This window comes from Microtus oregoni, unplaced genomic scaffold (assembly GCF_018167655.1).
Source record: "Microtus oregoni isolate MIOR12 unplaced genomic scaffold, Mior012 000013F_ref0000133, whole genome shotgun sequence".
Taxonomy (NCBI): Eukaryota; Metazoa; Chordata; class Mammalia; order Rodentia; family Cricetidae; genus Microtus; species Microtus oregoni.
The window spans coordinates 43,021,650-43,034,656 of NW_024543072.1; the positions used below are offsets into that span (position 1 = coordinate 43,021,650).

Sequence of the window (13,007 nt, forward strand, 5' to 3'; positions counted from 1 at the left end):
AGATAGAAAGATAGAGAGGGAGCAAGCGTAGCCATGTTTAATATCGTGAAATATGATCTGTCTGCTCCTCTCCCCACCCTCTAGAGCAGTGATAAATTTCAAAGCGTGCTCGGCAGAATTGGATTCTATTATGCGCAGTACACATGTTCATCACCTAAACTGTGCTCCCCCGGAATGTATGCATGGAGAATGAATTGCTGAGACGTCAAATCCCAGTTCCTCAGAACTGATTTTATTAGCCAATGCATACCAAAGATGGGTGGTTAAGAAGTATTATTTTTGCAGTTTCTTTCATCCCGAAGTCCTACCCATCAGACTGTGCTTTTCCAACCTCTCGATCAGGCCTTGCTAGCTCTGTGCTGCTGCAGCATCAGAGAGACTGCTTTGCAGCCCGTCACCTCTTCTGGCAGGCAGCCGTCTTGGTCTCGGAGAGTGGGGTCAGCGCCAGACTGGAGCAGCAGCTCCACAATGTCCAAAAACTCGCAGGTAGCAGCTGCAAGGGAAATTGACAAACATGAGAAGGAGTTTACAGCAAGCCAGGGACAACACTCCTGAGCGGCAGGAACTGTCAGGGTGGCACAACAGCGCGCACCCTTACAGTGGCTGCGTGATCAGCCCTGCAGTGAGAACAAGTCTTAAGAAAACCACGTCTTTTTCCTTGTGTAGAAACATACAAGCATATTTGTAAAATTGTGAGGCTCTGACCCGACTGCAGGGACAAAATGAAAGCAAAGAATGCAGTGGTTAAGTGTTTTATGTTGTACATTTTCAGATAATGGTAACCCATTCCAAAAGGTTAAATATTCTGCATCAAAGAAAAGATTCTGCTTTATCTTTAAAGGGGGACTATGTAGATATAACTAAATTTACATATGAAAGAAAATCTGGTCTAGTAATTAGATCATCAATCACTATGTGAAATCTTGGGTGGGGGTTTGTATGTTCACATGTATGTGCAGGTGTGTTTGCCTGTGTGTGAGTGCATAGAGATCAGAGGTCAGTGTCAAGTGCCCTCCATTGCTCCCCACTGGGACTCATACTCTCTCAAGCTGGGTGACCAGCAAGAGTCTGGGATGCTGCTGTCTCCATCCCCCAGAGCTGGGGTTACAGAGGGGCAGCCTGGCTTGTGTGTGAGATGGGCTCTGGACTCATTTCCTTGTGATTACGCAGTAGCAGTTATTTTACCACTGAGCCATCTTAGCCACCCGGATCCCAAAGTCTTAAAAGGAGAGAGGGGCTTTACTGGGTCACCAGGTCTAAGGCACAGGAGGGGAGACCGTCAAGACCTGTGATGAAGATGACATTGGTACTGTCCCAGGACAGACAAACTGACCAAAGGATCAGAGCAGAGAGCTGTCTATCTTCCGCATATACACAGAAAGTGGATTGATGACAAAGGCAGTATTACAATCAAGGAGGAAACAGAGATCCAACAATCAGCTGGGGCTGAGAGTTGAAGGTGAAACAGGCATTGCACACAAAATGAAGCAAACAGCAGCTCACAAAGGTGAGCGCCCGCACCAACACTCACATATAAATAAGAATGAATACAGACTCAACTGACAGAGTTAGGAGGAGGAGGCCTGGTGCAAGCGAAGCCTGAGCATGCGCTATCCTTGAACAGCCCCCCAAGCCCCGCCCCCATCTGGGGAAGGATCCACTTCTAGTGATCATAGGTGGAGAGTTTGCATTTGGAGAATGTAGAGGGCAGCAGTGTTCCTGGTGGGCATCAAATGCAGATGACTCAAATGTTCACAGCGGCAACATGTCAACAGAGAACACTGCTCACAGAAGGGAAATCCCATGCAATAGTTAAAACTAAGGAACTCCAACTTCACACAACATGGGTTTATCTCAAACGCACAATGCTGAATAATAATAATAATAATAAAAATAAAAAGCAAAGCAAAATATAATATAGCAAAGCCGGGCTGTGGCGGCGCACACCTTTAACCCCAGCACTTGGGAGGCAGAGGCAGGCGGATCTCTGTGAGTTTGAAGCCAGCCTGGTCTACAGATTGAGTTCCAGGACAGGCTCCAAAGCTACAGAGAAACCCTGTTTCGAAAAAACAAAAATAAATAAATAAAAAATACAATATAGCAGGATTCTAAAACACTTAAAAACAGACAAAATTAAACATTATTTCTTAGACATACAAATATGTAGTGAAACTATAAAATCTGTAATACAACTGGGCACACATCTATGATCTAGCACCCGAGAGGCATAGGCCAACCTGGCCTATACAGTGCATTCTAGGGCAGCCACAACTACAGAGTGAGACTCTGTTTCAACAAAGCTCAACAAAAACTGCAGGAGTGGCAATTGCCACAGTTACTAGGGGTACTAAAGGAAGGATGTGATTGGAGGGGCGCACATGGGGGCTTACCAGACCTACTGGTGGTGTTGTAGCTCTTAAGCTAGGGTGCAGACATTTTCTTTGGCTGTAATTTACCGCACTCACACACCTTACAGGGGTTTTTGTGGTATGACGCATCCCGCAACAACAAAAAGCCTCCTGAGGAAAGGCACAGAAGGAAGGCAATGCAGGCTGATCCCAGGGCTGGTGTAGTGAGAAGATACTGCACCAGCCTTGTCAAGGCTACAGTTAAGATTCCTGCTCTGGGAACTTCTGAGAAACATGTGAACAGCCAGTTCTAGTAAAAAAGAGGGTGAGTGTTGAGGCAGAGACGCTAAGGCAGAGGGGGAGTAGGAGGAAATGGAGGAGAGCACCTGGCCTCTCTCCACTGCGGATGACTTTAGCTGCTGATTCCCTAGGTTGAGGAAGCGCCCTACTATACTCCTACTTTGCTGTTTGTTTTTCTAAGACAAGGGTCTCACCATATAGCTCTGGCTGACCCAGTACTCATGCAGACAGGCTGGTCTTGAACTCATAGAAATCCACCTGCTTCTGTTGCCTGAGTGCTGGTATAAAAAAGGTATACAACCAGGTTCTTTCTATTTGGCTATTTCAGCCATAATAGGAGGTGAATTTTGTTATCAGTCCTTTCCACTGTATCAGATGGTCAGAGCTTTGTGTTGATCGCTCTAATATACAATGATCTCAAACCATCAAAGCAAGCTTGCACGCCTAGGTAATACCTACCTGACCATGACGTACTGTTTCACTTATGTTTAACTATGTTCTACTTGCTAATAATCTTGCGAAGTGTTCTCTATTTTCTGAAACAGATTGTGTGCAGAACTGGTATTATTTTAGGCATAGACATTTAGTAGAACTCAAGACAAGAAGTGATGGAGGTCTGGATTTTACTGAGGGTGTTTTAAGCTACCAAATCAATTTCTCATGAACGTAGGACCACTGAAATTTCTTGTCTTTTTTTGAGAAAGAGAACTTTGATAATATCTTTCAAGAAATCTTTCCATTTCGTGTGGTCTATCTAATTTACTGGGTGAAAGCTGTTTATGTTTTGTTTGCTTTACAATACAATGTGAGACACTGGTCACTGCCTCATTCCTGAAATTGGGAATTTCCCTTTCCTTGCAGGTGTGTGGTGTGCATGAGGTGTGAGTGCAGATGCCCGTGCAGGCGTATGAAGAGGCCGGAGTAGGACACTGGCGCCTTCCTTTATCTTTTATATTTCTGAGTCAGGGCGTCTCACTAAACCTGAGCTTGTTTATTCAACTTGGCCACTGGCTAGCAAACCCTAGGAACCGCCAGCCTCTGCCTTGTCAGCAGACATTTCAGGAGCGAGCCACTGTGTCAGACGTACATGGGTGCTGGAGAGAACTCGGGTCCTCATGCTTCCAAAGCCTGCCCTTTACTGTCTGAGCCATCTCCCCTACCCCATGAATTTGGGTGTTTTCCAGATAAATGTCTGTTATTGATATCTAACTGGCCCAGACCATGGTCTAAATGATGGAACATGGTGAATGATCCACGCGTACAGTATATACTGTTTATTAAGTGAATGTTCTGCAGATATTAACTAAATGAAACTTGAAAATACTGTTCAGATCATCCATGTCCTAGTTGTTCTATCAATTACTGACTTATTGTTTGGCAAATGTCATTTTCTCTTGTGCTGTTTTGTCTCACGATTCTTGACTGAATGCAGAAAACTGTGTGACAAGGGCAACAGAGGCTCAAGTCACACTACGTGTATCCAGAACTGGGCACGTTTCTCTTGTCAGGCCCTTGACGTGGTTCAAATTATTAATTGGGTTGGGCTTGGCTCTGTTACTGCTAGACACAACTCAGTACACTAGTCTTTAAATTTCTCTGGTGACGAGGGGCTGCTCACACCTCATGTGCAGTCTGGGTACCAGACAGCTTCTTCTGAAGTTTCCTCCACCGCCAGTTTTGGCATTCTCCGCCTGTCTGAACCACAGAAGCCGCCTCTTCAGGCTCTTACCTCTCCCCTCTTCTCAAGCTGTAGACTCCTAATGACTACTCTTTACTCAGGTGGAAGCTTATGGTAGAATGAGGTGGGAGTTCTTTGTCTCTTTGCACTGGTTGCAGTCCTTGATTGGCCTTCAGGGGTGATGATTTCTGTGTCTCCCTCAATCGTCAAGTCAGCGTGTGTGTGTGTGTGTGTGTGTGTGTGTGTGTGTAAGCTTGCCGTCCTGCTCGAGTGCTATTAGTAATTAAGAGCCTCAGTACCTTCACTCCCAGGCCAGTGATTCCAGCTTAGAGCTGTCTGACTTTACACTATGAAGCAGTAAGAACTATTTGGCAAAAGTCAGGTTATGGTAGGCTATAAACTGGTGTAGCTCTGGTGTCTTTTTACATTTTTGCTTGGGAGCCTCATCTTTTTACAGCTGAACCATCATCTCTCCAGCCCTCTGGTGGCTTCTTACATTTCCTATCCTAATTGCTTAGTCACCAAACTTGTCCATAACCAGAGAGAATCTGGTTCTAAATGAACCATTGTGGAGGATGGGCATTTTCTGAGCTACTACAGGGGACCCTATCTCACAGCCTTCAGTGGCATGGGCTCTCTTGCATGTGAAAGCAGCATTTGATGGATGGATGGAGAACAGGAGAAAAGGTAGAAAGAAGCAAGAATCACCTGCTCCAGGCCTAGAGCAGCTGCTGCTTGGTGACATAATGCATGTGTAGATCCCAGTGAGGAACTGCACCAACAGGGAGGAAGGCAGAGGCAGGTCTCTGCCACGGCCCAAGGTCATAGGAAGTGTTTAAAATTAGAACACTTCTTTCAGAATCTCCCCCACCATTTTGTTTTGTGATGCTGGGGCCTCATGCATTCTAAGCACAGACTTTACCACTGAGCCATATGACCAGGCCACCTACTGACACTGAGAATTTATTTAAAACTGCCCCCCCCAATCTGAATTTCTGCAGTTAACCACAAATAACCATATAGCCACTTAGGCTGAAATGCAGACAGTCTCATAAAACGGAAGCGAGTAAAAGACGCACTGCCTGGGGTCAAGCAGCTGTGAGGACACATATACTGAAGCCTGTCCACAGAACATCTGTATCCAAACAACAGCCGTTCAGCAGCTGTACCACCAGCGGCAGCCTCAACCCTGGTGAGGCGCACTTGGCGACCTTTTAAAATGGGACCTTTTGAAGAGTGTCTGTTAGAAACTGCACATATAAACCCATAATTCAGGACAGCCGTCGTGATCTAACACTCATTCTTCTAACCCAACCCTTAAGCAAGAGGATGGGGCTGAGGAGATGAGTGCTGAAGATGCAGAATGTGGCCTCTTTGTGTGCGCTGTCCCATGAAGTAAGCTCTCCAGCAGTGAAGTATGGGATACTCAGGTTCCAACTCAGGAGCAGTTTAAAGAATTTCATTCCATAGCTGGTTGACTACAGCCTGCACTGACTGTCTCCTAGCATGACTGATCTCAGTGAGGTTTAACTCCACTCAGTGAAGGGAAGTGAGTGAGGTTTAACTGACAATATCTCAGAGCAGGGCTGTGCTACATGTACATATATAAAGAGCTTTATTAACAAGCACCGAGGTTCATACAAAGACGGACCCACATGGAAGCACAGGTAAGCAGGGTGGTGTAGCAGAGCGAAAGAGACAGACTGACATAAATGATGGGATCCTGCCTATAAAGCTACACAAGTGAGTTTTATCCTCATCTGAAGAGGTATGTGGGGGGCACGCTGGTACCTGGGGGAGACCAGCTCATACAGGTGCCCAACACTTTGCTGTTGAAGAAAAGGATCTGGATCTCCGATCATAAGCTTGCTTTTTTTTTTAATAGTATCCTCTCCAGTGCATGCTTTTTTCATGTATGTATGTATGTATGTATGTATGTGTGTTTGTATGTATGTATGTGTGTATGCATATGTATGTATGTATGTGTGTGTGTGTTGTATCCTTTCCAACCAGCATTGTGCTGAGAAGTTAGAATTTTCTCAGAATTCATCTCCCTGCCTTTGGCATCTTTGGTGAATCACAGGTCACAAGCAGAACGTGTAATCTTCTCATTCTCTCAAAACAAAGGCAAAGAAAACGAGAAAGGAAAGAAGGCAAGAGCGCAGAGGGGACCAGTGCTAACACACACCAAATTAGCGAGGGCCATACTTGTGCCCACGGTGCCCAGGGAAACACAAAATAGTCAGAAGCCTATCTTGGAAAAGCCTGAGCCAGTCTGCAGGGACCAGCACCGTTCCTGGATTTATGGCACCCTGGGCACCTCTATTTGTCAAGTGCCACACAGGCAGCCCTGACACTGGCACAGGTGAAGATGAATTTTCATTCAGAGCAGTGAGCCTTCTGACTCCATTAATCCTCAGGGTTTTGATGATGAATTTCTTTCTTTTTTATTTTATTTATTTTCACTCTAATGCCCTCCTCCCACTGCCCTGCAACAGTGTGGAAGGAACACAACAGATGGCGCTTGCCGTGGAAGCCGGAGGGCTCATGAGGATACAAAGCCGGCCCACTCTGCAATCACATGACCACACGTGCAAGGGAAAGCCTTGATTTCCCCTGGGAGACACAGATGCAATGATATTAGTATTCCCAGTGGAGGAAGAGGAGGGGAGAGCTAACAGGCCATTTATAAGGAAGACCACACTTACTGTGATATACTCCAGCAAGGAACATGTTTAATCACAAAATAACAAGAGGACCAGTGTCTGAAGACTCGGAATACTCAGGCAAAATGTGGGGAAATAAGGGTTTTAATGTGTTTCCACACAAAGACCATTTAAGACAAACTAGTAAGGACAGACAGTAGCACAATAGTGGCCTCTAGTTAACCTGCGATTGGCTCTGACCCAGTTTTAATCGGAAGAAGCCAGGATTTACAACCTGCTTAAGGATGGAGTTTGACAACTGCTATAATCAGAAGAGCTGTCAACACAAGGACAGCTGTCAAGCTCAACCATAATTCATAAGAAGTAATAGCTAAGCCCCCAAAGGCCTCCCCAATACTGTCTGCACTCACTGTATTTAACCATACTTACAGTTTAATGAAAATCCAAAGAATAGGTTAACATCCTAAAATCAAATCAAATCAGTAGCCACCGGCACCCACCAAATAAAAAGGATTAAGTAACAGTAAATGACTAAATGAATAAAATATGCTCAACAGACTCCTAGGCATGTAATAGGTGCTTGATAAATGATCATTATTACTATTATTACATATAAGACTATTTTAAAAAGTGCCACAATCCCAGTAAACTAGTAAAGAAATACAACTGAATTACTCTAAAAGTGATTATTAATTCAAAAATATTAATATTCCCAAGTTGTCTGAACATTTAATTTTATATATTTGTAACACCAAAACCAGTGACTAATGATATTATTTTGGTGTTTAATTATTTTGATTATAACATATATGGTTATTTGCTCGATTTTTTTCCAAAGTGTCTCAGTAGATCAATTCAAGAGGATTCCTGAGTTAAGGATAGTTTTTATTACTATCCCAGTGAACAGAAAAACTGTAAATGCATCCAGGACATCAGCGTCATACGTGTTTACTCAAGCACAGTCATGGAGACGGCTCTGCCTCACCCACCAGGGAGGCCAGGGAGAAGGGGTTTCCCCATTCTCATGATTCCTATAAAAGGTTACTTGCCATGCTGGATGTGACGCTGCATGCCTAGTAATATAATGTAAAGTACCTGTCATCCTAGTACTTTGGCAGGGCAGGAGTTTTATAAATTTGAAGCCAGCCTGGGCTACATAGCAAGTTTCAGGCTAGTCCTGGCTATACAGTGAGATCTTGTTTCAAAAATGAAAACAACACCGTCTCTTAAATTATCTTTCACAAAATAACATGCATTCTATCTGCAGTGTGTGTAGTATTAGGACACAGGAGTGGATGTGGAACCTGAAGACCAGTACAGTGCTTTATTCTCTGCAGCCTGCACTGCTGGAAAGGTCATAGCATACTCTTGGCCATCAGATTTTCACCTGCAAGTGAGGTAAGCAATACCTAAGCTTGGGTATTTGCTGGAAAGACGAGAAAACAGAAAGGACAACACTACTACCTTATGTCTAAGAGTGTGTGTAAGCTTTAGTAGGTTACAAAATACATACAAAAGAATATCAGTCATATGTTTTCTTAAGATGAATCTCTCTGTGTAACTTGATGCATTATATCTCATCAGTATTAGAATCCCAGAAGCATCCCTCCCAGTTTACAAAGTGTCTTCTGTCAAATTAATTGTCCTCTTGTCTCTTGATGCCAGAGACAAGTCTCCCCATTTTGAGTTTCATATATGGGACGTACACTGCATGTACTCTTGGGTTCACTGTGTGGAGCTCAAGGTGTTAAGAGTTCCAAGCTGTGTTCATGTGGCTCATTTTCATTGCCACACGCTGAGACTGCCAACACTATGCTGTGGAATTCCCAAGATGAAGGGTTTAGCGCTTTACCAACTGAGGAATTATCAGTAAATAATCTTTCTGTTGTTTGTTTGTTTTGAGACAGGGTTTCTCTATGTAGCCCTGGCTGTCCTGGAACTCAGTATATAGAAAAGGCTGTTCTCAAACTCACAGAGATCTTCTTACCTCTGCCTCTTGCGTTCTGGGATTAAAGGCACACAGCACCACACCCTGCCAGTTAACAGTCTTATATATTGATTCTCCTAAAATCTTTCTTGGAACACCTATTAGAAATTTCTCATTTCCTCTTTAAAAAAATAGCTGGGCAAGGGTGGCACATGCCTTTAATCTCAGCACTCAGGAGGCAGAGATGGGTGGACTTTTGAATTCGAGGTCACCCTGGTCTAAAGTGTGTGTTCCAGGGCAGCCAGAGATACAGAGAGAAACCCTGTCTCGAAAAAAACAGCAATCATCATCATCAACAACAACAACAGCAACAAAATTGGTGGTAGAGGGAACTGGAGAGATGGCTCAATGGTTAGGATCACTGGCAACTCTTCCAGAGACCCGGGATTCAATTTCCAGCACCCATGCCAGGTGACTCACAATCATTTGTAACTCCAGTTCCAGCGAATCTGACACCCTCTTCTGGTCTCAGCGGGCAGATGCACACACATGGTGCACATATGTACACGCAGGCAAAACACTCATGTACATAAGATAAAAATAAGTCTAGAAGGGGGTTGGGACAGAGAGAATACGAATATTAGAGACCAAAGTATGGACAAGTGCTCTACCACTGAGCCACATTCCTGGCTTTTTACTAGACTCTAGGCCCTATCTAATTTTCCATCTTTCCCTTCCAGTCCTGCCTTTTCTGTGATGTCTTACAAACATTTTCAACACACTATCTTTTCTTTCTTTCATTACTGTGCTAACTACATACTTTAACCTAACCATTGCACAATTTCTGTATTTTGGAATTATGATTTGCACTTTTATACTTGCCCGTTCATTTTCGGTGAAACTCGTTCTTGTGCTTTTGATTGCCTGACTCTACAAATCTGAAGTCCTTTCAAATGTAATCCTGGTTTGGTGAGATGGCTCGGCGGGTAAAGACACTAGCCACCAAGCCTGGCAACTTGAGTTTAGTCCCCAAGATCCACATGGTGGAGGAAGTGAATCAATTGTTCAAGCTGTCCTCCCCAGGTGTGCTGGCATGTGCCTACCCCTCCTCCAATAAATAACCAAATGGAAAGGGTAGAAAGGGAGAGGGGCGGAAGGGAGGAAAGCGGAGAAAACTGTATACAGCAATAAAAACAATAAAAGAAAACAAACTAACGTGAAAAAATTTGAGTTCTGTTGTTTACTACATCCACTGATGTGCATGTAGTTGTTGTCTGTAATATTAGATTGTGGGTTTATTCTCTTCTAAGGAACTTCAGTGTGCTGGACTGAAAATGTGTTATTAGGGAAAGTTTAGCATTTAGGGGCAGGAAGACAGTTCAGTCAGTAAAGTACGTCCTGCACAAGCCCCTGCATCTGCGCAAGGAAGCTGGGTGCAGTGTGTGCCTGCAATCCCAGTGCAGGGACGTGGACACAGAGGACCTCAGCTGGCTCTAGTGGAACTGGCTCAGGAAGGACCTTACATCAAAAATACAAGATAGTGAGGTGGAGGAAGACAGCTAACATCGGTTTCTGGCCTCCATGTACACCTGTACACACACACACACACACACACACACACTACAACTGTAAAATACTGTATACCTGTACACAGCTGTATGCACATATTGTGCAGCTGTGCAGACACACTGTATAGTTGTAGACATACTGTACTCCTGTAATACAATGCACATACACACTGTACAGCTGTACACATATACCAGACACCTGTAGAATACTGTACACTTTTTACACACACTGTATTTTGTTGAATAATCTTTTTGAACACTGTGAAGATTTGTCACTTGGATTGGTTTAATAAAAAGCTGAATGGCCAATAGCTAGGCAGGATTTCAGGGCAGAGGGAACACTGAGAAGAAGGGTAGAGTTGCGAGGAAACACCATGAGATGAAGAACAAGCAGGGTGGGAAGTAGATGAGATAAACGAGCCTTGGGGCAGCACACAGATGAATAGAAACGGGCTAATTTAAGTTATTAGAGCTAGCTAAAAACAAGTCTAAGCTATCAGCCATGTTTTCTTAATTAATAAGAAGACTCCATGTGGTTATTTGGGAGCTAGCTGGCAGGACAGAAGACTCCTCTACAAATGGTGTCCAATGTGGGGTTATGTATATCCACATAAGACCTGAGAAGGCTTAAAAAAAGGTTTCAAACACAAAATCAGAGCCAAATGCGGCGTATCCTAGCCTCACAGTCTCTCGTGCAGGATGGAGTACAAAGCCGTGTCCAGCTGCTGCCTGTGGGCTTGAGCCACCAGCATGCTATGAGCCTTGCTGCATGGCCATTTGAGTTTTCACTAATGTAAACAGAAAAGGTTACAGATATACAAACAGTAAGCTGCTAGGGAAACTCCTTCAGTCAATGAGATGCAGGACCAGGTTGGGCGTGGCCTTGGGTACCAAAGTGCCTTTTGTTTGCTTACTCTCTCTTGGCTGCTGGATTTAGTTCCTGTTTCCCATTCATGCAGGACTGTGACCTGTGAGTCTGCCCCCTAAATAAAGAACCTTTGATTATACTCAATTCTGAGCTAGTGTGGGACTACTCTATTCGTGTTCACCTACAGATTCGGATGGAAAAAACTTCTAAACAATTACAATGTATTTAACAATGTGTGTAGGCTTAAGAAAAATAAGAGAAAAAGGGTATAGACAGTCATAAAAATAGTTTAAAATAATAAAATAAAGTCTCTAAAGAGAGAAGTAAAGTAAAAGAATAAATTGCGTAGAGATGAGAAATATACAGGGAGTCTGGATGCTATATGGTGCTGTATTGATTTTAAATTTTTTAAATGCTGATGAGTAAACAGTAGCTACTGGGAGACACTGGATTATAAAAACTACTAAATTCAAAATGGAAGTAAAATGTGTTATGTTGGGGAAGAGGTTATGGCCTTTATTTCCAAAGAAAACAAAGAGCTGTGGATTCATTCAATTGATAGAGATCAGATTTGATGGGGAGATCCCCTGAAAATCCTAGGTACAGACATAAGAAATAAACCTAGAAAACTACAAGACAGGCGACAGATATTTCACCTACTCAAGCATAAAACAAACAAAAACCATCTTTCACTGACTTGTGCATACCACATAGTCCATACCTGTGTTAATGTAGATATTTATGTTACCTTTGAAAGTTTGTGTGTCTTCAGAACAAGGGGACCAGACATCACTGAAAGTGGGTGGCCAGGTGATCCAGCCTCTCTGAATGCTTCTGTTGCAGTTTCCTCAAAGTTCTGCATCCAGAACAGCTTCAAGACTGAGATTATCCAGCCTTATAGGTGGCTTCAGCCAGAACATTAGATAAGCCTTGTATTATCCTATCACACTTAGATTGGGGAACAGCTAGCTCCCCCAGAACTTGATCACTATCTTAAACTTTTTCAGGGTCCCTCAAAGATTTCATTACCCCCAGACAACAGGAAGCAGTCTAGAGAACACAATGCCCACATTTCCAAGAGACAGGGTAGACAGTTTTTAGATTATTCAGTGGGTTATGGATGTTTGTCATTGTTTAGGGGCAGTTGGTTACAAGTTGTTGGTCACGGTCAGGAAAAAAACTAAACAAAGGAGATTAGATTTAGGGATCCTATTCTAAAAAGAAAAAAAAAGGAAGGGGACAAAGAAAGGATAGAATTAAAGGGTAGATTATTGTATCTATCTTTCAAACTAAAAAAAACTACTAGTCTCAAATATTTTGTATTGTATGGATTTTGGTATATTGATTCAAATTGAAGTTATTTTTGCTATACTGAATGTATGTTTCTACTCTTTCTCAGGGTACTGTTCTTATGCAGCTCATTTAAAATGTAATGTATAATTAAGAAATGCAGGTTAGTAGTTATCTATAATAATCAAACTTGAAGTCAGATTAGGTATGTTTTCAAGGTTAAACAGATATATTTAGATATATGATCTTCAAATATTTAAAAGATCTATAGAATATGGGATTTAAGAGGCTTAATAACCCGAGGCTTTTCATGACAATGAGACATGTCTGCTCCTGGCAGCAGAAATCTATTTCAGAGATGA

At 43.1% G+C, this 13,007-nt stretch overlaps 1 protein-coding gene across 1 annotated transcript in view; it reads right to left on the minus strand.

Moving 5' to 3' along the window:
• Nucleotides 1–212: 212 nt before the first annotated feature.
• Acbd6 (acyl-CoA binding domain containing 6) overlaps nt 213–13,007 on the minus strand; it is a 151,953-nt gene continuing 139,158 nt past the window's right edge. The window contains exon 8 of the mRNA XM_041663086.1: nt 213–493. Within this exon, the coding sequence (XP_041519020.1) occupies nt 339–493 (155 nt within the window). The 3' untranslated portion in view covers nt 213–338. The remainder of the gene's footprint in view (nt 494–13,007) is intronic.